Below are 26,605 nucleotides of genomic sequence, written 5' to 3' on the forward strand. Positions count from 1 at the left end.
GATTAATGCTCAGGTAAACTTTTATTTTCACTTTCAGAGTACTACTTTCCAGAATATTCCTTGTTTTGCTAATTTAGCCCATCTAAAAGGGCTCACTGGATTGTATGTATTGTCCATTGCATAGCTGCCTTCGCACGACTGCTTAGAACCTTTATAAGGCACTGCTTCTATTGGTAGTATCATACAGGCCATTCTAGAACTACCATAGAACATAACTGAAGCTTCAACACTTCACCCATAAGTGCATCTTCAAGAGATTTGGGGCACGGAGAAGTTATACTTTCTTGGAGCTCCCTTTAGACTCATGATGTTTGCCAGTTGCAGCTCACAGAATCCGTATTGATCATAGTAAGCACTGATGCTTTACCTGAGAGAGGTATACATGCTGCTGTAGTGTAAAAGATTTGAGAAATTAAGAGGAGTCAGAAGATGGATGGAGAGAAGCTAAATGTGAATCTCCTTGCACTCTATTTAAGAGTCATGATTGCAGCCCCTGAATGCTGCTTGGGCAGTTTGGGTTTATTTATGTAAAGGCACTGTGGAATTAGAAATAAGTAGTGGTTCCAGATTTTTACAGTCCAATATGATTATCTCAGTCTGAGGCTTTGAAAACAACTTCTATAAGATTCAAGGTACTGGCAATCCTGCAACTTCCTGTCCATTTCATGTTTTCTAACAAAGCAAGAATACAGGGTTGGATCCCATTGAAAAGAACATTGCATACAAGGGGTAGCTGAACTTCACTGATTTTCCCTCTTTCCATGTTTGTCCCCACACCTGTGTAGATGCTCCTAACGAGCTTCGTTCCCCCCTTCAGGAATGGGCTGTGCCTGTCTCCTCCAGTGTACTGAATTGAAACCTAACATATATTAGTGATATCTTATTGACACTTGGTTTTGTTTTGTTTTTTGTTATGTGCTGAGGTTCATTGTGCCTTACTGTAAATGGCTTTGAGAACCATACTTGACTGAGAGGTTAGGGTATAACGTTTTCATAAGAAGTTTACTGCAGGTTGGTTAGATAGCTGTTCTTGGTATTTAGAGAGCATGGAGTAAGTTTAATATGAAACTTGTTCAGTAAATTTGGTGAAATTCTTTTATAACTTTAAATCTGGTTTCCAGCAAATAGTGCTTTAAATTTTAGAACAATTTTTTTTAACCCCTTCCTTGGATCTGGTCTTGGATCTTGGAGCATGGGATACTTTTCTTTTTGGCCAGTTGTCTGACAATGGAATGTTATTTGCTGTCCATTAAAGTAGAAAAAGACTGGTCAGATCTATGGTAGTTGCCCCAGAGTGATATCTTCCTTATCCCAGTAGATTATCTTCCTGAACCAAGCATAAGAACCTAACAGAAAACCTTGAATGAGAGAGAGAGTATTTATATTTATTAGCAAATATGACCCCTTTGCAGGCTCAAAAACCAGCATGGGGGAACCACACAGGCCTAAGGTAAATATTTCTGCAAACTTGGGCAGAACCCCCAATTTTGCAGGAAAATACAGATGGTTTCTTACCCACAAAACAAAAAGTGTTTTAAAAAACCACATTTTGGGTTGCTGTAGTGCCCTCCCTCTAAAAGGAGAGAGAATGGGGAGAATGGAAAATAAATTGAGGGGGTTGTGATGGGAAAGGATAAAAGACTAAACAGATATGAGAAATGACTGGAAGGAAAAAACAGGGTGTGGGGGTGAGGGGATCAGAAGGAAGAAATATCAGAAGTGTGGACAATCAAGGGAGGAGTAAAATATTAAGTGCATGGTGAAAAGAGAGGAAGCAGACCTGGAACTGACGGAGTCAGGCAAGTGAATCATAAAAAGGAATGGGGTGGGGGAGGCAGTGGAAGGGGCTGGGGATTTCCCCTCTGTCATGAGCCCTTGTTGGTTCCTGGCTTGTAAATAGCCCCTCATTCTCTCCCTAAATGACTCTTCATTCTCATATGCCCATGCAAACATCTTTACATGTAGAATACTTGCTGGCAAAAGCATCTTGGTTAACATGTGAAGCTAAATAACCCCTCCCACACCCACTAAAAAACCCTCCCTTATCTAGTTTAATTTTATACTCTAAGTAGTGAGTCTGGTCTGCCAAAAAAGAAGCAGCATGTGTGTGCATGCATCTCAGTCACCTCAGTAGGAGATCTGTGGCAGAATTCTTTAAACGTATTCCTCAAGCAAAGTACCAGAAAACTGGTATTTCTCACTGCCACGCCTTGATAGCGATGGGTTCTATACAGCTTGCAACAAAGATAGTAGAACTAGTTTAACCTTAATCTGCCTATGGAAAATTGCATCGCAGTGAGCTTTGTACCCAGTGACCCTGCTGATAACTGGAGGCACATCGTCTCCTTTCCGTCGATTGTGGTAGGCAGGGTTGGGTTGGCACTTAGGTGGGGTAAAAGCAAGGGGTGGGGGGAGCCCAGAACTCATTTTGCTCCTGCCTGCAGTGATGCTTACCTCACACTGGGTGGGGAACCGTGAAATCTGCTTCTCTGACCTTGCTTCGCACGTCTAGGATTGTACAAAGGGTGGAGCTTGCATTTTCTCCTCCCTTTGCATGACCTGACGCAAAACGAACACATGAACACGTGAAAGCTGCCTTGTACTGAATCAGACCCTTGGTCCATCAAAGTCAGTATTGTCTACTCAGACCAGCAGCATCTCTCCAGGTTGTCAGGCAGAGGTCTTTCACATCACCTACTTGCCTACTAATATTACCTACTAACAAGAAATCCCATGTTTAGATGGTGTGAAACTAAACTCCACTTGCTTCTAGCTTTTTCCTCAGTATAGCCCCAGGAATAATATGTTTGAACCATTCTTTAGGTTGTAGGTTAAACATGAAAGTACAGTTGTTAAAACCTGTCTGGCGGTACTGGTACCTGGTCTGCTTCCTCTCTTGCACAAGCAGCCCCTTGATAGTAGGGACAGCTGGCTAGGACAAAATTGTCTTGGAAATTTTTTTGAGATACAATCTCACCAATCTTCATCCTTGTAAAGTTACTTGAAATTTTTAATTTTTGCTTTATTCCAAGTGAGTTTAATAGAGGGATCCATGCAAGGATTTCTCCCCCCACCCCATGCAGCTTTTAAATACCAGATCAGCAATCTAAAATGAGAACATTGTTAAAGCTCAGTCAAACTTCATATAACGTTTCTCCTCAAAGCATAGCAGTGTGCTAAACTCTTAGCCTACAAAGAAATACATTTGGCTAGCAGATTGGACTCTGCAGATCTTTTCTGCTAATGCCCGTGTTTTCCCCAGGTTCAAGGAGGCTCTTCTGCTGCACAGAGTCCCTTGTACCAGATGAAAGCACTGTAAGTTGCATAATGGATCCATGGGATCCAGCCCAGGGTGTTCAAATATTTGCAGCTCTCCTCTGTTATCATTGAATTCACGGCCTCTTCTTTTGGAATAGCTCAGCAAGCTCAAGAAATAATGCATCAATGACCGCTGAAAAATAAAAGAGTTTTAATAAATTATGTGCATGCTTGATTGTGTATTTAGTGTGGGTTCTGCATTTATAGATCTTGGGACATACTTGAGGGGTCTTGCTCTCCACAGTGGTGGAAAGACTATTGCGAATATGAAAGCGAAACCTAGAATTCATATATAACATGAGCCTTTGTTACCTAAAGGAATGAAAAAAATTATATATATGCACACACCAATGCCAGTAGGACAGAATAAAACTAAAATGACAGCTCAAAATTTAATTGTTAGTAAACAAAACTGGTCTGTTCTTAGTTGCAGTTCTCATATCAGATGGGAAATTGAAACGAAGTTAAAAGGTCAAAGTAAAAGGGGTTAAGTCTGTTAAGTGCTGTCAAGCTGCTTCAGACCTCTGGTGACCCTATGAATTAATGACTTCTTGACATGGCTCGGCGTGGTGTAATGGTTAAGGTGTCGCACTAGGACCTGGGAACCCTAGGTTCATATCCCCACTTGTGCCATGGGAGCTTGCTGGGTGACCCTGGGCCGGTCACACACACTCAGCCCTAACCCTGGCTAGTATTTGGATGGGAGACCTCCAAGATATACCAGGGTCATGATGGGGAGGCAGGCAATGGCAAACCACCTCTAAATGGCTCTTGCCTTGAAAACCCTACAGGGTCGCCATAAATCAGCTGTGACTTGACAGCAAAAAAACAATAGCAACCTTGACTAATTAAGTTGTTGAGCCAATGGGAAAGGTAGAAACTATTTTTATTACTGTAATGTTTTGATTTGTACAAACAAAATAGAATAACTGTAGCAACGTTTTTTCATAAATTATCTTGAGTTTTTCTCTTAACAGAGGATCCCAAGCTTTAAAATTTTTCAACACTCATCAATTAAAATGCCAGCTGCAAAGACATCCAGACTGTGCTAACGTGAAGCAGTGGAAAGGTGGACCTGTGAAGATAGATCCCCTTGCATTGGTACAAGCCATTGAGAGATACCTTGTAGTGAGAGGTACCTTTTATTGTTTAATTATACACTGCAAATGTGCGTGATGACAGCATTGTGTGTGACTCTTCCTCATTGTGGCTAAAAGCTGCACAGCAGTACTTCAAGAAATCAGTTTGATTGAAAAGAGCCTATGTATATACCATCCACAATTGCCCTGACTTCTCGTTTTAATGAAAATTGCACTGAACTCTAGTTTCATCAGGATTAGCTGGTTATGAAGCTTCCATTGGGGGACAAACATTGATTGGAGGGGACTGCTGAAAAAAAGGCCTTTGGGCTGCCCGGCCCAGTTCATCTCCCTGGCTTACTGATTATCCCTCTGCTTGGCTGGTCGCTATGCCTGCTGGTATATATACTGGGTTAAATGCATACTATTGAAAGTCTACAAAAATTCTTCTCTGAATAGTTTTTTTAAATAACATTGATTGTACAAGTTTGATACTTGCTGATTTTGCATTCTAAAAACACTGAGTTATATTTGGATATAACACTTTAGACATGTGGAAAGCTCATACCTGGGAAATCCTGAAGATTGTCAAGATGACCTGGTGTCTAAGTTAAATCTTACCTCATTTTATACTAGCCCTAATGCTGGTTGAAGACTCTTCAGAGCTGTTACTCTGTTTCCTAAATGTAAATGGAATTGTTGAAAACAAAGCTACTACACACAGTGAGACAGTGTTTGGTATGTGCTGAAAATGATAGCAGGTATTGGTTTTGGTGACCAGAACATGAATGGTCAGTCTCAGGATGCTTAGAAATGGAAGCACAGAGAGAGCAGAATACTTGGCTACTGGAGTCTTATGTTTCTGTTGTAGTTATGGGTATAGAATGCCATTAATACAAGGTATTTAGCAAATCGGATCTCTGTTCAACTCACAAAGACTGGCTTTAAAAGTAGTCAGGTCTGGAAAGCAAAAGCCCCCGTTTCGATGGGAGGAGGCAAGAGCTCTGGAATGTTCCAGGGGGTTGATCTGTTCATTCAAATTGTACTTAGATGTCTGTTTTTTTCCTGCCTGGGAAACAGAATAGCCTAGGGTGGTTCTTGCAGCTTTTTAAAATATTTTAGAAGCATTATTTATTTTGTAGATCCAGTTAACAATATTTTGATCTGTTTTGTTAAGGTTATGGGCGAGTGAGGGAAGATGATGAAGATAGTGATGATGATGGGTCAGATGAAGAAATAGATGAATCTCTGGTAAGGCACTCCTAGCAAGGTACTGGTTTCCATAGTGGAACTACCTGGGCTGCATTTTAACTTTTCCCTTTTTTCTACTTTGCTTAGGCTGCTCAGTTCTTAAATTCAGGGAATGTGAGGCACAGGCTGCAGTTTTACATCGGAGAACATCTCCTGCCGTACAACATGACAGTGTATCAAGCAGTTAGACAGTTCAGTTTGCAAGCTGAAGAGGAAAGAGAGTCGACAGATGATGAAAGCAACCCATTAGGAAGAGCTGGAATTTGGACAAAGACACATACCATTTGGTAAGTCAAAGGAAGCGGGGCCATCTCTATTTTAAAGGGTATTTTTACATTTGCAACTTATTCCACCTTTCCTCCAAGGAGCTTGAGACAGTTTTTATGGTGCTCCCATTCTGGACATAATACCCCCCTTTTTAAAAAAAAATAATTATTAAATTTTTTATATGTTAACATACTACAAAAACATAATAAAATCCATGCATTAAAAAAACACAAATAAATGGTAAAAGGCCAGGGAATGGGGGCGGGACCGTGGGTCAGTGGTAGAGCATCTGCTTGGCATGCAGAAGGTCCCAGGTTCAATCCCTGGCATTTCCAGTTAAAGGGACTAGGCAAGTAGGTAATGTGAAAGATCTCCGCCTGAGACCCTGGAGAGCCGCTGCCAGCCTGAGTAAACGATACTGACTTTGATGGACCAAGGGTCTGATTCAGTATATGACAGCTTCATGTGTTCATGTGACCCCCAAATAGTAAAGTGGTTACATAAAAATAGCATGAAATACATGAATGGAAATTATATGAACAGAAAACACATAAACTTCTACTCAGGCCACATGACCAGTATTCAGTAGAGGACAGGATGGTCAGCTAGTAGATTAATATCTATCATTAAGCACTGTAAAAATAATAAAATAATTCAAATACTTTGAACATGGAAGCTAAGGCCAATGTAAACTGGAAATCACTTTTGCCTCCCAAATACCCTGTCGCCCTTATAGCTCTAAGGCGAAGTCCCCAAGCTCTAAGTATTGCTAAGCTTTTTCATAAGTAGCTATTAAAATTTCAAGGTCCAGATAGACAGACCCTCCGTGTACTCGCAGCTCTTCTGGGTTTAACAGGCTGATAGCAAACAACACATTGTGTAACCCTTCCCCAATCAAATGCAAGTCACATCATAGTATACTAGCAGCATATAAATCACCCCCCTCCCCAACAAAAACAGGGAAAAAACCCTGTCCAACCACCTGAACTCTCGTGATACTCTTTTTCTTAAGAGGTTCCCATTTCCAAACGCTTGTGTTTAATGCAAATATTAGACTACGTAATAAGGGGAGGGAATATAATATACAGAATAGACCATTAGTAGAAAAGGGAATAGACCACTGAGAATAAACCATTATCACATTAACAAATAAAGTTCAAGAGTGTGAATAGAGTACCTAATTAGACATAATAAAATCCTTTGCACTTAATACTGTAATTCATTTGACATTCTAAATAATGCTTATGCTTTTCAATAGTAATTCAGTGAACTTCTTTCACAAGTGGGTGCTTTCTAACCTTTTCAAACAAAGCAGGTGTTCCTGGGAGCAAGACAGTGCTTCATTTTAAAAAATGGAAACAGGCATAACTTTGTCTCTGCGCCAAGTCCAAGAAACTGGTCTCTTTAGTTATTATTCTTTGACAACTGGGTTGTGCCAGAATGTAGGAAACACTTGTATTATGCATTTTGGTGTTGAATGTGCCGGAATGTAGGGAACACTTGTATTATGCATTTTGGTGTTGAATGAATTATGATTTTTTTTTACCACTGCATATCTGCCTGTTGGGAGAGGTTAAGGAAATAATTTCTGTTCTAAATATTTTCGAAGGCTTTCACGGTCAGAGTTCATTGGTTCTTGTAGGTTATCCGGGCTGTGTGACCGTGGTCACACAGCCCGGATAACCTACAAGAACCAATTTCTGTTTGTTTTTCTTGCTTTCAAATAGTTCTGATTAGGTTATTGGGATCCTATTTAATATGGGTGACTTCAGTATGAAGTGAGGTATTCAAGCAAATGGGATCTCAGTGCTGGGTTGTACATGAAAGCCTGGGATCTCCCCCTGACAAAGTAAAAGGCTGCATTTGCTGGGGAGGGGGCTTGTATAAATAAAGTGCAGATGCATTGGGGGACCAATTGGTCCATGAAGGACCAATTTTTAAAAACCCACTGCTTTTTCCCAGTCTGAATTTGACACACATCCAAGCGTTCAGTTTTCCCCAGTTGTGGGAAAATGTGATTTTAAGCACTCGGATGTAGTATATTTGATTTTGGTTTGAGGTACTATTGTATGTTCAGGTGTTCATATTGACATGAGTAGGAGCTGCTGCTTCTGTGTTGGGTTAAGTTGGTGGATTGATGAGTCGCAGTTGGCATTTCTGAAATACTTCACGTGTTTTTAGGTACAAGCCAGTACGAGAAGATGAAGACAGTAATAAAGACTGTGTTGGAGGCAAAAGGGGAAGAGCACAAACGGCTCCTACAAAAACATCCCCTAGAAATGCAAAAAAGCATGATGAATTGTGGCATGGTAAGTATGTATCGGTCATCTGTATACATGGAAGGGAAGATGACGCCTTTGAAATAAATTACTTCAATTACTTGAGTTACCGTATAATTACATCCTGTCTCTGAACTTGCGAAAATCAAGATTGTAATTATACATTGCATACAACTGATAAAAATATCTCAAACTGTTCCTCCACTGTCTAATAGATTCTGTCTTGTTCTAGATGGAGTGTGTCCTTCAGTCTCAAATCCTTTGGAAGTTTACCTTATATCTTCGCCTCCTGAAAATATAACTTTTGAAGACCCTTCATTAGATGTTATTCTTCTTTTGAGAGTTTTACATGCTATCAGTCGCTACTGGTATTACCTGTATGATGTGAGTATACATGTTGCTTGAAACATTTGTTGTGATCAGTCAAATTTTACTACTTAAGAACTTCTGATACAGGATGAATTGCTGATCGCGTACTCAGACCATGTCAGATGCCACGGAAGACCAATGAATGTTGTATTCCTTGGTCATCCCTTCATTATGCAGAAATTAGCAATCGGAAACAGTGATAAGTGCACAGCAGAGCACGAAGGCAACAACTCTCCTATGTCCATCCCTCAGCAACTAGTATTCTGTACATAGTTTCCGCCTAATAGGTGTTGACAGATCCTGTCATAGAGGATACTTAGATATTCTGAAAAGATTAATGCTAAATACTTTTATCAGAGTACTATAGCAGTTATAGTGAAGCATCCTTTCTAAAAAACTATTCTTAACACTTGTTTTTGGTAACCTTCAGTTGTACCTTACAGAATAGGGTTTAAAAGCTGCTAACTATTTACATAATTCAAGTTACTGTATTTATCCAAATGGGCCAGTTTCACCATGATATCCAGTATGCAGGTACAAAGTAGGTTGCACTCTTGATGTCAGTGGTCCTGCCCACCTCCTTATGTGTGCCTATGAGAATTAATGCTGTATATGAAGATGTCTTAGACTGTGCCCGACTAGCAATCTATCTGGCTCAGTAATGAAGTGGCGAAAGCCCCCAAAGGTCTTGGGCAGGAATATTCCCAGCTATTCCTTCCTAGTACTAACCATGATTCTGTTACATGTACACTAGTGTAAAATACGACTCTTCTCATAACTCTGATTTGCAAACCTGTTTCAGTTTCTAGCTTGTCAGGGGGCCATGATCCTTTAATCTTTGATTTCCTGTTACATGTGCATCATGTAACTCCTGGAAAGGAGTGAGGGAAGATTGCTATTGAAGGAACATGGCTTCCCAAGGCTGACCCCGCTTTGCAAGAAGCTCAAAAGCATCAGGAATGCTTGATGCATTTTTCTGTTCTAAAGAAAGTGATAAAGAGTCTCTAGTAATGTTTGTAAATGAAAACCACCTGTTTTTATGTTCCTGTAGAATGCAAGCTGTAAAGAGATTATTCCAACTTCAGAATTTATCAACAGTAAACTCACAGCAAAAGCTAACAGGCAGCTTCAAGATCCTTTGGTGATAATGACAGGAAACATACCAACGTGGCTAACGGAGCTTGGAAAATCATGGTATGTTGTCTGCCTTCTTAGGATTTGACTATCATCTACTGTAGCACTGTGGGGGATCTTCTTACATCAGGCTTTAGTTCCATAAGGAAATAAAGAAAGACACAAAACTCAGGCGTTTTCAAAGTTTGTAGTTGCATGATATACAACTCAGGTTAAGTGTCTTAAAGAACCAACATGTTCAAGCTTAAGAGGATTTGACAATAGGTAGCTTCTTGAGACTTCGCTTTTCTAAGGATTCTCCTTAGAGCTAATTTAAAGGGTTATAAACGATATTGAGAGGTAATGCTCCTAGTTTTATAATTTTTAGCTACTGTAGTTGCTTTAGCTTTGCAGAATATCTAAATAACAAATTTAAGTACATGCTGATCTTTTTTTACAGTCCTTTTTTCTTTCCATTTGATACACGGCAAATGCTGTTTTATGTAACTGCTTTTGACCGAGATCGAGCCATGCAGAGACTGCTAGATACCAATCCAGAAATCAACCAGTCTGATTCTCAGGATAGCAGAGTGGCACCACGATTGGACAGGAAAAAGGTATGTACATTGAACAAATATCATTATCTAACTTCAGTCTCTCTGAGATCTGGAATATCTTTGTCTGAAACTTTAAGTACATTGGTTGGCTTTAGGGACAAGTTAGTCTGCAGTTGTAGCAAAAACAATGCTTAGCATGCGTACATAGCACTTTCAGTATCCAAAGTATTTTTCACAAACAACAACTCGGTAAGGTAGGCCAGTATTAACTTCTGCTTCCCATATGTTGTATATGAATGAAGCAACCTCTCTGCAGCAAATTAGCAAGTTCATGGGCCCTCCTAAATCAAAGCTCATTCTCTTAGCCACTGTGCTTCACCATCCTCTGTGCTTACTAGGAATAGTAATTCCAAGTAAACACAGAAGATGGTGAAGCACAGTGGCTTCACTGATGTAGTAAGAATCCAGAGACAGACAGAGCTGAAGTCGGATGCATCTCCCAAACCTCTTAAATACTGAACTAGATGCAAAGCTGCTGTTCTGTTAGTGGAAGAAGGGAGGGCAATTTTTGTCTACCCCCACCCCGCCCCTCGAGCAGAACTTGGGTGGAATCAGTGGGAGGAAGGATGTATGGAAGTCCTGCTCTATCAGCTTCACTCTGCTGGCAGGGCTTTGGATCCAGGGCCACTAGGCTTAAATAAATGCTGCTGTTGTAGTGTACAGATGATAATTCACTATTAAGAACATAAGAAAAGCCATGCTGGATCAGACCAAGACCCATCAAGTCCAGCAGTCTGTTCATGCAGTGGCCAAACCAGTAACTCTAGAAGGCCCACAAACAAGATGACTGTAGCAGCATTCTGCCTGTGTTCCATAGCATCTAATATAGTAGGCATTCTCCTCTGATACTAGAGAGAATAGGTGTGCATCATGACTAGTATTCATTTTGACTAGTAGCCATGGATAGCCCTCTCCTCCACGAACATGTCCACTCCCCTCTTAAAGCCTTCCAAGTGGGCAGCCATCACCACATCCTGGGGCAGGGAGTTCCACAATTTAACTGTGCGTTGTGTGAAGAAATACTTCCCTTTATCTATTTTGAATCTCTCACCCTCCACCTTCAGCAGATGATCCCGTGTTCTAGTATTATGAGAGAGGGAGAAAAACCTCTCCCTCTCCACTCTCTCCAAATTTTAACATTTGTTGGAGCACCTAGTACCATACCGGTGCTTGATCTGTAAAGTTATAGGACATCCGTGGTTCTTGATTTCAAATGCAATTGGCAAATCCAAGGTTAAAATATTAACAAGAGTGGCTGTGGTGCAGGGGTCGATTGAGAGCAACCACCTCCTAAAATAATTGCATTTGACCTCTGTAGCCAGAGTTCCAGAAGATGAGCCATCTACTTTTCTGACATAACTTTAGCTCATAACTCCCATTATAGTGCCAAAGGTATTTAGTCTGCATTTGATGCAGTAAAGTTAGTCTGCCTTGCTTGAGATGAATACTTGAATTACTAATTTAACTGCTGCTGCTTTATGTCAAATATCCTCTTAATGTGATTCAGATGTATTGGATAGTGAAATATTGGCTTGTGCAGTCTTGTGTGGGGCTTTCACTTACAATACTACAATTGGATTGTGAAGTCTGGAAGAATAATTTAGTACTCTTCTTCAACATGTAGCGTACTGTGAACAGAGAAGAGCTGTTGAAACAAGCAGAATCGGTGATGCAGGATCTGGGCAGTTCAAGAGCCATGCTGGAAATCCAGTATGAGAATGAAGTAAGTATTCACAATGTCTGGCTGTCTTTTATTGGCTCATTCAGACACCATGAGCAGGACACTGTCATCTGAAGGAGCTTTTTCTGTCATGCAGTTCTTTGTGATGTTCAGAGATAAACACATTTTTTTCAGTTAAAGATTATTGATGGTAATGTGTATTTAATTGTAATATGAAAAAATAAATCCAGGAACACACTTCACAAGAACATACAAAGAGCCCTGCTGGATCAGACCAATCCATCAAGTCCATGCTGTCTACTATAGTGGCCAGCCAGTTATTCTGAAGGGCTAACAACAGAGCATAGAGGTTGAGTCCATCCCCTGATGTTCCCTCCTGGCACAGGTATTAAGAGATTTACTACCTCTGAATGTGGAGGTTCCCTTTAATCACCATGTTTAGTAGCCACTGATAGAACTATCTTCCATTAATCTAATCCCCTATTAAAGCCATCTATGCCTGTGGCCATCACTACATCCTCTGGCAGTGAATTCGACATTTTAATTACTTGTTGAGTAAACAAATTTTTCTTTTTGTCCGTCTTGAATCTACTGCTCACCATCTTCATTGGATGTCCTCGAGTTCTAGTATTTGTGGAGGAGAAAGTTCTCTGTACATTTTATAATTTCTCTACCCTGTATATTTTATAATTTTATAAACCTCTGTCATGTCCCCCTGCTTGCTCCTTTCTTTTCTAAACAGCAAAGTCCAGACTATTCGGACTTTCCTCATAGGAAAGGTGCTCCAGTCCCCTTGATCATCCTGGTTTCCTTCTTCTGTACTTTTTCCAGCTCTGTGATGTCCTTTTGGAGATATGGTGACCAGAACTGCAAACAGTATTAGAAATGAGGCCACACCATAGATCTATACATGGCATTATAATATGGGCTGCCTTATTTTTAATCCCTTTTCTAATAATCTCCAGCATGTTTGCCTTTTTCACTGCTGTGGCACACTGCGTTGACATTTTCATTGAGCTATCCACTACGACCCCAGAGTCTCTGTCCCTCTCATTCTCAGTAAGTTCACAACCTGTTAACTTGAAGTTGGGATTTTTTGTTCCAGCATGCATTACTTTTCACTGACCTGTACTGAACCTCCTTTGCCACCCAGTCTGTTGAGATCCTCCTGGAGCTTTTCACAGTTGGCCTTGGTTTTCACCATTCTGAGTAATGTTGTATCATCTGGTCACTACACCGCTCACCCTCCCCCCCCCCCAGTGCCAGATCTTTTATGATTAGCCCCGGCCCCAGTACTGATCCTTGTGGGATCCTTCTGCTCACTTCTTTCCATTGTGAGAATTTCCATTTGTTCCTACTTTCTGCTTCCTGTTTAACCACTTTTTAATATATGGCTACTAAGCTTACTCAGGAGGGTTTTTTTTCTCAAAAGCTTTTTGAGAGTCCAAGTATATACTGTATACCAGGTCACTTTAACTACATGTATGTTCATTTTTTCAAAGAACTCCAAAAGGTTGGTGACGCAAAACTTCACTTTGCAAAAGCCATGCCGATTTCTTCCTTGCCAGGCTTTGTTCCTCTATGTGCCTGAGAATTCTGTCTTTGATTACAGTTTCTACTAGTACTAGCATTTTCCATAATCATAACTTTTTGTTACAGAAAACATTTAAAGTACTTTTTGTAAGGATCATATCTAAATTTAAAAAATATATACCTTTCTCTTAAAAGGTTGGCACAGGTTTAGGACCTACACTGGAGTTTTATGCACTTGTATCTCAGGAACTACAGAGAGCAGATCTGGGCTTGTGGAGAGGTGAAGAAGTTACTCTTGCCAATCCTAAAGGTAACTAAAACCGTCTTCTGGATATTTTCAGAGGATGGAGTATTCAAAGCAAATAATTGCTTTAAAGGCCTATAGAAAAGTAAACACTGTGGAGGAATTAAGACTGTTAAAGGCGGTGGTGGTTTTTGTGCTTGCCCCTCCAGTTTAGGGAAGATCCGTAAAACGCATGTGTAGCATGAACAGAAATGTAAATGAAGCATACGTGGTGTAAAGCTGCATTGGGCTTCTGAGAAGGCAAAGTTGTCTCATACCAAATCCAGTAATTGGTCAGCCTACATCTGTACTACATTACTCTGACTGGCAGGGTCTTTGTCAAGGTCTCTAGGAGACCTTCTCTCCCAACACTTTGCCCTTTGAAATCTAACTGGAGATGCTCATAATTGAACCCCAGACTTCCTGCAATGTAATGCTTGTGCTCTACCCCGAGCTCATTTTGTAGGAGGATGAACTGTACCGCCTCTAATTAAAGAAAGTGACCTGGTTTCTAAATGTACCTGTGTATTTGCTTCAGAACAGCATGTTCATAAATGGCTGCAGTTTTTTAAAGTAAAATGTTGTCTTTTCATGTCATTTATTTTTGTACATAGTCAATGGTTAATGTTTTACTGTTGGGATAGCAGCTTGTGTTTGTTTCAAAACAGGAAGCCAAGAAGGGACCAAATATATTCATAACCTTCAAGGCCTGTTTGCACTTCCCTTTGGCAGAACGGCTAAACCTGCTCACATTGCTAAGGTTAAAATGAAGTTCCGTTTTCTGGGGAAACTCATGGCAAAAGCTATCATGGATTTCAGACTGGTAAGAATGGAGAGTTGGCTTCAGGTTAACTTCCACTAACTCAAATTGTAGTTTAGGAAAGCTGGTTTCATTTCTAGTTTTGAAAAATGTTCTGTCTGAGAATGAATTGGCTTCTGAATTTAGATACCCAACACATCTGAAAATAGAAAAGGGCAAGAGTCCAGTAGCACCTTAAAGACTAACAAAAATATTTTCTGGTAGGGTATGAGCTTTCATGAGCCACAGCTCACTTCTTCAGATACAGCTAGAATGTGAATCCATCGGTCTTTAAGTAGAGGAGAGTGAATTCAGACAAGCATTAGTATGTAAATGTTAACAGTATGTAAATGTGAATAGCAGGCGTGATGGGATTAGGTGTGGTATGCAGAAGAGTCTGTGATGTCCAGGGGAGAGATGGGTGTGGAGAAATCAGCACTGGTAATGAGCCATGAATGCAAGGTCTTTATTCAGCCCAGGTAAATGCATTGTCTTTAGTTTGAATATCAACTGTAATTCAGCAGTTCCTCTTTCCAATCTCCCTTTGAAATTCCTTTGTAAGAGAACTGCTACTCTTAAATCTGCAACAGGAAGGCTGAAATGTTCTCCCACTGGTTTTTTAATATTGTGGTTTCTGATGTCAGACTTATGTCCATTTAATCTTTGTCTAAGAGACTGACCCGTTTGTCCAATGTAGATTGTGGAAGGGCATTGCTGGCATGTGATGGCATAAATCACATTAGAAAATGAGCAGGAGTATGGCTGAGATAGTATGGCTGACATTAGTGGGTCCAGAGATGATGTTCCTAGAGGTGCCAACTTTGCCCTCATATAGATTCTAGGAACATCATCTCTGGACCCACCAATGTCAGCCATACTATCTCAGGTTCATACTCCTGATATTCAAACTAAAGTCAATGCATTTACCTGGGCTGAATAAAGACCTTGCATTCATGGCTCATTACCAATGCTGATGTGCCAATGCTGATTTCTCCACACCCATCTCTCCCCTGGACATCACAGACTCTTCTGCATACCACACCTAATCCCATCACGCCTGCTATTCACATTTACATACTGTTAACCTTTACATACTAATGCTTATCTGAATTTACTCTCCTCTACTTAAAGACAGATGGATTCACATTCTAGCTGTATCTGAAGAAGTGAGCTGAGGCTCACGAAAGCTCATACCCTACCAGAAAATATTTTTGTTAGTCTTTAAGGTGCTACTGGACTCTTGCCCTTTTCTACTACTGCAGACAGACTAACACGGCCACCCACTGTGAAACATCTGAAAATGACACTAGTTACTGCATGCAGCAGTAACTCTCTAATATAGCAGCGTAACGTTGCTACAAGGTAACTTCCCCAGGACCTGAAGGCGTGTTATCAAGGTGTATGTTACTAGCAAGTTGCCCCCTGCAAACCATGAAATATTCTCAAGTTTCCCCCAGTAGCCTCTGGAGGCTCTACTTGATGGAAGAGTTCCAAGCTAATTTGTGTTCAGTTGTCCTGCCTTCCTGTAGCAACCCCTATCCCTTCCTTGAGGATTTTATGACCCCAAGCAATATCTTTTAATGGGTCACTGGGAGAAGGGGAAGGCGGGAAAGATTCTCTTCTGTGAGGGCCTTGCACTAGCAGTTTATTGGCGCCATCCCAGAATAATTTGAAATTTAATCCCTGAAAATTGTATCCATTGCATTGTATGAGTACAGTTTGATTTATTGCAGGCAGAAGACAGTTAAGACTTTTCCCATAGTTGTATGGATGTGGTAATGGCTTATGCTCCTGTGGTAATGAATAAAACCTCAACTGTTTAGTTTGTAGTTACTTTTTTTTTTTTACTTACAGGTGGACCTTCCCCTTGGCCTTCCTTTTTACAAATGGATGCTTCGACAGGAACCATCTCTGACATCTCATGATTTGTTCAACATTGATCCTGTAGTAGCCAGATCAGTATACCATCTTGAAGAAATTGTGAGACAGAAGAGAAGACTTGAACAGGATAAATCACAGGTAGGAATGTTTATAAGACAGCAAATGCCAGTTTTATAATTTTCTTTTTTGGTCCAGCAGTTACCACTGGGGGAAAAAACTTGACATATAAATCCTGGGTCAGTGGTATGAAAGCTTCGTATAGCAAAAGTGTGTGTGTTACAATTAATTGCAACGATCTGAATGAGAAAATAGCCTTAGCTGCATTTCCACACTTGAGGGTTAAGTGGTTTTTGCTTCTTGACATAATTCTTTGGTGAAAAAAATATCTACATTGGTTGCCATGCTGACTTGAATATTCATTTTTTAAATACATGTTCTAATCATATGCAGTGGATGTTTCTTCTGTAGTCTGTTCTGCTTTAACACTTTCATCCTTGTATGCTGGTCAGGTTTTGGGGTATGTGTATGACGAGCCTAAATAAAACGTGGTAGGCCTTGTTATTTTGTTTGATTTGTGGCCTCTCATTTTGAGTGCTCGGGGCAAGTAACACGACAGGCAAAATCACATGAAACCTATACTCGTGTATTGATTTAAAATGTAGAAAACTAAGTTTGAAAGTTTTAAGATGGTACTAGCTCTCACGTGTTGTATTTTTCAGACCAAAGAAAATCTGCAGTATGCGTTGGAAACCCTAACAATGAATGGTTGCTCAGTAGAAGACCTAGGGTTGGATTTTACACTACCAGGGTTCCCCAACATAGAGCTGAAAAAAGGAGGGAAAGATATACCTGTCACTGTTCATAACTTAGAAGAGTATCTCAGAGTGAGTAAACAGGTTTATTTTGGAAGAGTTTTATTGGGACCAGAAGCCTGTTTCTGTTACTAATGATAATGGTAAAGAATATTAGCTGTCTTTACCTTGGGGGAATTAATTCACCTTCAGTCAAAAAATTCCAACTGCTTTGATAGGTCAGGGATTCACCAAAGACACAGCTGACTTGATGAAGTAAAATCTGCTTGCAAATTGCACTCAGTTGCTTATCAGAATTTGAAGGGTGTTTGATTATGTACTGAATATGCAACTACATGACTTTGTTCTGTAATATGGATATAATCTTAAGAAAATCTTCTCATTCAAAAAACGGTATGCATTTACAAAGTATCACACTTTCTTCCTTACGGAAGGCAGTTCACAGTTTAATCAGATCAAATGGCATATAATTTTTCCGAGAAAAAGACTTAAAATTGCCCACAGATTTAACACCTTCTGACACCAGATGCCCATTTTAAAAGCTCAGTCTTGTCCTGTCTCCTAAATTCTAGCAAGGAGGTTGTTCATCCGACCTAGCTTGGGAGACTGTGGTGGGGCTATTACAAAGAAGTAGAAGAGTTGGTTTTTATACCCCGCTTTTCTCTACCCTTAAGGAGTCTCAAAGTCGCTTACAATCACCTTCCCTTCCTCCCCACAACAGGCACCTTGTGAGGTAGGTGGGACTGAGAGAGTTCAGAGAGAACTGTGACTAGCTCAAGGTCACCCAGCAGGCTTCATGTGGAGGAGTGGGGAAACCAGCCTGGTTCACCAGATTAGAGTCCACCACTCATGTGGAGGAGTAGGGAATCAAACCTGGTTCTCTAGATTAGAGTCTGCCACTCTTAACCACTATGCCATGCTGGCGCAGAAAGACCATGCCCAGACTGCAGATGTTCTTTTTGCCTTGTGTGAAGGCATGATCAGTTGACACTGCTAGGCTGAGTGCCGGTGATGGATGCAGGTCGCGTATTTTTCCTAACTAGTATTGTATATACATCTCCACTTCAAGTATCTTAGTACAATTTGATTGAGAACATTGTTTGGAGAGAAGTAATTGAACCGACTCTATTAGTAGTTTTAACTCTGACGCACCCATTAATACATTAGCCAGCTACTCTGGTTAGGGCTGTGGTGGAACTGAAATTTTATCCAATACGTGAGCATAACTTTATGCATATGTATTGGATTGGATAAAATTTCATTATATTCTAGTACATAGACTTCCAAAAGCATGTATGTTTGTACAAGCAGCATGTATCAGTCTTATAACAATATATATAATTTTAAAAATGGCATGAACTTTTATGAGCCCAATTCTTCAGATACGTGAAGGATTTCTCAGCTTCTCTCAGCTGGCAAAAATACATGACACCGAAAGAAACACTACTATGCAGAAGAACATTGAACACAAGATTCTGTCAAGACTGAATAATCCTGTTGGAGTGGACCACTCCCAGCTAGTAATAAATTATCAAGGCAAGCTGTGGGTAAACCCCCTGTGGACATTCAGTTACTCTGTTGAAGCGGGTCTATGCTTTTCAGTGCCTATGCTCTTAGAATGGACCCCTTCCTGAGAAGAAGTATGTTATCTTATTCAGTTTAGACACCTACTAAGCAGGACTCAATGCTTCTTACCGAAGTAAGCTTTCTCTTGAAGTGCTCCAATAAATTATGAAAAGCATGTGAATGTATATACAGTTTATTTTACATAATATATATGCATGTAAATGGTTACAAAGTTCAGACATTATGAGTCTTAAACATGTTCATGTATGCAAGCAATCTAAAACAATCTCTATTCCTCTATATGAGAGTTCAAACCTTAAACCAGTAATAATATTTCATTCAGGAAATATAAGTTACAGAAATCTTGTAAAAAATGGTTAGTGCAGTTATTAAGATTTAATTTAGTTAAAAGCATCTTAATTCAAAGTACCTATAATATCATAAAACATAAGACATACTTCACCTAGTCATGTCATTTGCGAACCCCCGCCCCCAGCACAGCAGGGCCTAGAGAGATCTAAAAAGTTCCTAATCCATGTTAAGGATAAAATAGACCTTTTTGGGTCCTCTATGTGTTATTTTAGTGTTTAAATGTCTTTGGTAGATACAATGGTTAGAGAATCTCTGATTCCATGAGTCCATGTAAGAGCTGAAGTCATGAGCCTTTGAAGCATATTTCCAGTCCATGCCAGGACTAGGTTCATGAAACCATAGAGAAATCTCTTAAGTGTTTTAGCCTATGAAAGGCCTCTGATCTATGCTAAGATCAGGGAGTTCTATATTTATGTGTGTGCCATCTTTAGCTGTGTCAGAACTAGAAAGCAATGCAAAACTTAAAGCTATGTGAATGTCAGAGTTCTGTGTAAGAACTGAGTTCAGAGGTCTCTCTGTCAGCTAGAGAGATCTCTGACTCATGCTCAGAGAATGTTCAGAATTCTCTCCGTTAGCTAGAGAAATCTCTGATGCATGCTCAGAGTATAAGCTCCTAGTATGGAAAGATCTAATATGGAAAGATCTAAACTCTTAGACTCCACAGAAAGGTTGATGGATTCTAAGAGTCTCCATCTTATTTGTAAGATGGAGAAGTCTGTAGGCATAGAGTTCAGACATCCAGTCCTAGCATGTCTTGAAAAGAATACTTTCAGTCTCACAGGAAGACTTGTAAATGTTGGAGAAATCTGTAAGTATTCAGTCCACACAAGGACTAAACACTTAGAGAGATTTTTAGGCAAGAAAGTCTTAACCCATATGAAAGGTCTGAGAGCCTCAATCCATGCAAGAATTAAGGTTCAAAGCTTTTACATCCCAGGTAAGGGATGGAGAGATCCATTCAGGCCAACGGGTATCAACCTGATAGGAACTCTTAACTCCCAGCTAGGAAGCTCCTCCTTTTATACCTTCCAAGATCAGTATCCTTCCCTACCCTTGACAGTACTTGGTAGGATCTGATCTTGAGATTGTTCCAGTGCATCAGCCCTTTTGGAACTTCGAGCAGCAGCATTGTTGCTCTCACCTTATAAGGATTACCTGTTAGGTCATTTGCTGACCTGGCCATGTACTAAACAGTCAGTTTATGGCTTTATGATATTTCTTTAAATATAACTTTTCTCATCATTCTCTTCTTGTTAAGAATACGGTTTATTTGACTCTTGTCTTACCTTTAAAAGATCTTAACTTTCATATAGCATCACATTGTGTAATTTCATTACATCATAGCTCTCAGTCAGCAAATGTTATCAGAATACAGAGCAAAAGTCAGAAACACCTTGATGCTGCCTGCGTTTCAGTGGAGAACAGACTGGCTTACCGGCTTCAAGGTCACTCTGAATATCCTCAGAAACAAGCGCTTTTCTAAGAGGGCAATCAGTCAAGGACGGATCTGCAGCTCCTTGACAAAAATTATTTAAGCCTTTGAGAGTCAGGCTTCTGAAAAACCTGGTTTCTCCTTATATATGAAGTCTATATGGATTTCAAATGGGAAAACTTTCTGCATTTGTGCTCTAGCCCATTACACTGTAGCGACCCAAAACCACTGAGCTGGGATTGTTATGCAGATTTGGCACGTTCTTGCTTGAACTCCATAGAGCATTGGAGGAGCTAGCTCACTACAGAGTAATTAGACTTCTGGAAAATGTCTAAGGGACTAGGCAATGTGTTGCAGCTCTGTAAAGTCTGGTATGCTTGGAAGTTGTGTCCTTCAGAAAATCAGAGGTGCAACTTACTTCAAACTCTTATTGATCTGTAGCCTATTCAGAATGTTTGCTTTTTTGTATTGTTTCAAGAGTAATCATATCCAGCAATTGTATTTACGAGATCTAATATTATGCACTCTACAAAGCTCTTATAAGACTTAAGCCTGGTTGAGGAATGCAAATAAGATGCAACTTTTGCTGTGTGCTCTGAAGAAATACATGACATTGGGGATACTTTTGTTTCCCTTGGCAGCCCATGCTATGAACTTGTTCATTTATGGGAATCTTTTAATAGAATTACTCTGGAGTTTACCTATGTCTACTTTAACCTTGGAATACCTTGTCTATTTCTGTATGGAAATATGATATTTTTGTATTTACCTTTGGTTTTAAACACATATAACTGACTAAAAATAGAAATCCTACCATACTAATCCTTTCGCAGGACTCCTTATACCTGTTTTAACCAATTTAGGATTAGCCCAGCTTGAACACATTGCTGGTTGTTCCTATTTAGCATATTTTTAGTAATTTTAGAAATGAAAAATAAACTCGATAATAGAATTGATTTAAATAGAATTTTCATCCTGAAATCCATTTATATTCTCTAGTTCAGGTTATGACTGTACTTTGAAAGGAAACAAAGGATCATGTTAATATTGCCAAGGAACTCCTGGATATTGACATTTTTGTTTGTGTGTTTCCCTCCCCCTCATAGCTAGTCATATTCTGGGCACTAAATGAAGGCGTTTCCAGGCAATTTGACTCCTTCAGAGATGGATTTGAATCTGTCTTTCCCCTCAGTCACCTTCAGTACTTCTATCCTGAGGAGGTTTGTAGCTTTTATACCAGATTTATCTTTATATACTTGACCTGCATGCTTGTCTATAAGGTTAATAATATGAGAGAGAAACTGTAGTTGTGTAGGTGGCTTAGAAGCAGCTAATAGAGAATTTTAAGCACTCCGAGACTGTCTCTGGAGAATGGGGTCGCCATGAATCAGCTGTGATTTGATGTCATTTTACACACACATGTAGCTCTTCCAAGATGCTTCAGTAGCTAATGGTTTAGTTCTGAAGATTTGTATTCAAAAACCAACCATTCTTAATATACAAAAATACAGGCTTAGATTCCATGTCCTGAGAAGTCATTAAAAGAGTGAGATGCAAAGGGTAAACATCAGAAGTTGGGAGTGGAAGCATCCAGTGGTTTGAGACAAGGTTGCAGAATGGTCTGGGGTCTGATTGGGGGCTGCCTACACTTCAGTTTTCTATGCAAGATTTTGTATTAAGCACATGAGCGTTCAGCAGCAGCAGTAAGTGGACTTTGTTCCCTTCTCTCCATTCCTACCATTCCACCATTTTTTCCAGCTGGATCAGTTGCTGTGTGGCAGCAAAACAGATACTTGGGATGCAAAGACATTAATGGAATGTTGCAGGCCGGATCATGGTTATACACATGACAGGTAATGTGAATTTGTTACTACCTGATGGAGACTTGATAGTTTCTACAAACTGTCCAACAGCTTTTTATGTCACAGCCATAGAAAATAGCATTGCAGTGACTTGTATGTGCATTAATGGATGCTGTCTTAAATGTCTCTAATCTGAACTATTCCTCTTTTATTCTAGCCGTGCTGTGAAGTTCCTGTTTGAAATTCTCAGTAGTTTTGATAGTGAGCAGCAAAGATTATTTCTCCAGTTTGTGACTGGTAGTCCTAGACTGCCAGTAGGAGGTGGGTGTCTTTATACGGTACTGTTCGCTAAAAATAAGTGAGCATAATGACTAACTTCCACATATGTGTTCAGAGTTAAATTATAGCTATTTTTACTGTATTGAATCCTCACACAGCTTTAGTTCCACAGTAAACATTTTGGCCTCCTATAGATTAAATGTACACAAGATCTTTTGAATTGCAAATTAATACGCTTGCTTTGGGGTTTTAAATAAACTATAATAATTAGCTCATTTGCAGCATGATCCTGCTTGGGCTGTAGTTGGAAATAAGGTCAACTAAATGCAGTAAAGCTTACTGCCAGTAATTGACATGTATCTAACTGCTCCGTTTCAGAGGCTTAAAGGCGCTTAATTCTTCAGAAAAGGGAGAGGGTGCTTTCTGCAGACACCCACTTTGGACTCTGTGCTGTTCCTTAGAAACAAACTGGGGGGGGGGCTCCACAAGTTGCAGTGGAGGGGGGTGGAATCTCACTCCATGAGGCTGGCGGACAGTTGACTACATGGCAGTATACATTGGGCTGTAGCCTTAGGCTAGTTCATAAGGAACTACAGGTCTCCTCTACCTTATGCGGACATGACAAGTCAGTCAACATTGACTTTATCGCTTTGAAGCGATGAGTAAATAGGTTTAAATTGCTGGTGGAAAGGTAGCGGCTGGATATTAGGAAAAATCTTTTTACAGTAGGAGTTGTTTGACAGTGGAATCAGCTACCTAGGGAGGTTGTGAGCTCCCTCTCATTGGCAGTCTTTAAGCAGAGGCTGGACAAGCACTTGTCAGGGATACGCTAGACTGAAACTGAATTAAGCAGGGGATTGGACTAGATGGCCTGTATGGCCCCTTCCAACTCTATGATTCTAATGTCTGTTGGCAAATACGCAACTGGCAACAATTCCATCTTGGGCAAGTGATGGAGCTAGACATGCAGTCGCCATAGTAATATTCTATGGTTAACTGTGGCGCTTCCTCTGTTAAGAGCTTGGAGGTTCTTAGCCACTAGGGAGAAGCAGAAGAGTAGCAGCTGCACATGCTTTTTCTTATTGGTAGATGTCTATTAACTTTTTGAGGCGGAAAAGGAGGCACTGCTGTGTGCTGCTTCCTCAGCTGCTCTGCGGTGCTCAGTACAGGCCAGGTTCCAGATACTTATTCCTGAGGTTAGGATCCCTTTACATTAAAGAGCATGACATGCATGCTGATGAAACAGAACTGTTGTGGAGGCTGCACCTGCACCTTTTCCAATTATTAAGGCCTGCAACACCTTAATGCTGGAGGAGAGAGAACAGATGTAAATGGGAGACTTGTCGGGTGAGCAGGGAGGGGAGAATTAAATTTATACATGGCTGAAGAAATTCGCATAAGATGCAGAGGTAGCATGAAGAGTGTATGATTGTCTCTCTCCCCCCACCACTCCATTAATAATACTTTAATGCTCTTAGATATTTCATATTAAATCTGCTTACTACAGTGAACATTGTTTTTCCCCCCATAGGCTTTCGAAGTTTGAATCCTCCCCTTACAATTGTACGCAAGACATTTGAGTCTACAGAAAATCCAGATGACTTCTTACCCTCAGTAATGACCTGTGTAAACTATCTCAAGTTGCCAGACTATTCAAGTATTGAGATAATGCGCGAAAAACTCTTGATAGCTGCAAGAGAAGGGCAGCAGTCATTCCATCTTTCCTGATCACAATGAAAAATGCAATGTCTGCCTGTTACAGCAAAAAGAGAATCATGATTCTTTTCTAAATGTATCATCTGAGTCGAGGAAATGTTACGCCTTGTTGTAGAAAAAACGGCTTGCAGATTATAAACAAAGACACTAGGTTGATATTCATTAAAGGCCCCATGGACTTAAAAGTGATCAGGCCCTAAAGTTGTTGTGACAAGGTTTCTTTAGCAAGTTCTTGTGTTTAAATTATCATTTATTGATGAGTGAAGTTTAACTTGCTTTGCTGTGTGAAATTTAAAAAGGGATGTTTTTTCAGGCTGGAACAATAAATGTTGCTGTGCAGTTTAATACTGGGCTGTGTGTATCCATCTAGCCAAGTCTGCAGTTTTTTCCTCCCAAAGACAACTTTGTACATAAGTACAGAAATTGAAATACATGTATTGACACATCTAGTTAAGTAGACTAGTTCTGTGTACCATCACTCCCCCCCTCCCAGTTTTCTTCCCTCATGTATTGTCTGATGTGCAATCCACAAGGCTGTTTATGTACTCCACTCACAACAATTGTTACGTTTTGGACATGGGCATTTACTGCTCCATGTTTTCTCAAATTAAGAAATAATTTAATTTTATTAAATATATTGTCAATAATTCCGCCTTTGTAAGTAGGTAGAACCTTTCTTATAGCTTAGTTTTAATGTAGTAGTAGGATATATTGGCTACATTCTTTACCAGGAGATACACTAGAACTGTTCACATAGTGATTTAGGCAACAGCCTGTTACCATGAGCAAGGAGGAATTGATTCTTTTGTGTAGTTGAAAAACTCAACAACTGATCGGTCTGGCCAATATTTATTGTGTGGCCAGAGCATTTTGAATTGATGTAAAGTTTTTTATAAAATCAAATTAGTAGCATCCTTCCCTGTTCAATCCTTATCCTTGATTTTAAGCTCATGTTTTTTCTGTAATGTTTTCCCCTTTCCTCTGACCTTTCCCCCCTCCCAGCACTGGTGTGGATCGAAACAGTTCAGCATTTCTTTTGACACAGATAAAGCACCTGTAAGCAATGCTCTGTCCAATTGTTTTATGTGCTGATTTCTCAAATCTGCAATAATTTACTTCATCAGGTTAATGTTTTTACCTGAATATAAATAAAGTTTGCTTCTCCTTTTTGTTCATAGTTCTGTACTGTATGCATAAGTTCAATTGTGTAAATTATTCCGATGCAAGTAAATCATCGTAAATCTCCTTGGCTAACCGGCCACCTTGTCATGGATGATTTACCATTAAAACAAAAGTCTGCAAGATCCAGTATTCTCTTATTTTCATATGAGTGCAAAAAAAACCAAGACTATTCTAAAACATTCCCGAGATGTATATGCTATGGAGCTCATCTCTTAATGAAAATCTGACAGATTACTTTATTCAACTTTGAGAAATCAAAATGGACACTTGAGTGCTGTTAAAATTTGGTTGGATGATCAGGGTAGCAGTTCTCTTAAGCATCAGCAAGTTTCCTTTTCAGACGAAGAACCTGTAACTAAACAATGTACTTCAGTACATGTAATTGACATTCTTTTTAAGTTAACGTTCACAGAATTTAATGGGACTGGCCATACTGTGCACCACTGAACTGTGATGAGAAGCTGAATGTGAAATCATTGTGCAAAAAGACTCTTGAGCAGTCTGTCAGATTAGAACTGCATGGAAGTGTTTCACAGTGGACATAATATTGGTCATGCAGAACATGGCTAATATTTCATAGAAACCTAAAGGCAGTGTTAAAAGTATGGACTGGTATTTAACATTGTTCTGATAACGCTATCAAACTGCACAAAGGCGCGTGTTTATAGTGTGTTGATAGCCACTTGTTCTTTTTTTAAGGTTCTATATTTTAAAAAAGACTGACTTATGTAAAAATATTTTGTATTAAAATATCATCTGTATTGATATTTTTTTACCCATGTTGTCTCCCTACAGAATCTGGCTTTCATTGACTTGTAGTGCTTTAAATTTTAAATAGCTTAACTTGCTTTTGGTGCCTGATGGGGCCATGATGAGTCACCGGTTCAGGAGTTCTGGTTCACTTACGGCATGCTGTAAAATAGAATGATTAGTGAACTTTAAAGGGCCACTTCATATAATATATGGGATCCAAA

At 39.8% G+C, this 26,605-nt stretch overlaps 1 protein-coding gene across 4 annotated transcripts in view; it reads left to right on the forward strand.

Annotated features, from left to right (window-relative positions):
- TRIP12 (thyroid hormone receptor interactor 12) overlaps window positions 1–26,405 on the forward strand; it is a 112,173-nt gene extending 85,768 nt beyond the window's left edge. For 2 of the 4 annotated variants that reach the window (XM_056850242.1, XM_056850244.1), the window contains 16 exons: window positions 4,281–4,453; window positions 5,575–5,648; window positions 5,736–5,935; window positions 8,097–8,224; window positions 8,427–8,578; window positions 9,615–9,757; window positions 10,137–10,293; window positions 11,918–12,016; window positions 13,703–13,817; window positions 14,459–14,613; window positions 16,444–16,608; window positions 17,190–17,354; window positions 21,759–21,872; window positions 22,411–22,505; window positions 22,672–22,775; window positions 24,265–26,405. In XM_056850242.1, the coding sequence (XP_056706220.1) occupies window positions 4,281–4,453; window positions 5,575–5,648; window positions 5,736–5,935; window positions 8,097–8,224; window positions 8,427–8,578; window positions 9,615–9,757; window positions 10,137–10,293; window positions 11,918–12,016; window positions 13,703–13,817; window positions 14,459–14,613; window positions 16,444–16,608; window positions 17,190–17,354; window positions 21,759–21,872; window positions 22,411–22,505; window positions 22,672–22,775; window positions 24,265–24,461 (2,236 nt within the window). In that variant the 3' untranslated portion in view covers window positions 24,462–26,405. The remainder of the gene's footprint in view (window positions 1–4,280; window positions 4,454–5,574; window positions 5,649–5,735; window positions 5,936–8,096; window positions 8,225–8,426; window positions 8,579–9,614; window positions 9,758–10,136; window positions 10,294–11,917; window positions 12,017–13,702; window positions 13,818–14,458; window positions 14,614–16,443; window positions 16,609–17,189; window positions 17,355–21,758; window positions 21,873–22,410; window positions 22,506–22,671; window positions 22,776–24,264) is intronic. The other 2 variants (XM_056850243.1, XM_056850245.1) reach the window with 1 other exon arrangement.
- Window positions 26,406–26,605: the final 200 nt, after the last annotated feature.

The sequence above is a fragment of the Euleptes europaea genome, chromosome 5 (assembly GCF_029931775.1).
Source record: "Euleptes europaea isolate rEulEur1 chromosome 5, rEulEur1.hap1, whole genome shotgun sequence".
NCBI lineage: Eukaryota > Metazoa > Chordata > Lepidosauria > Squamata > Sphaerodactylidae > Euleptes > Euleptes europaea.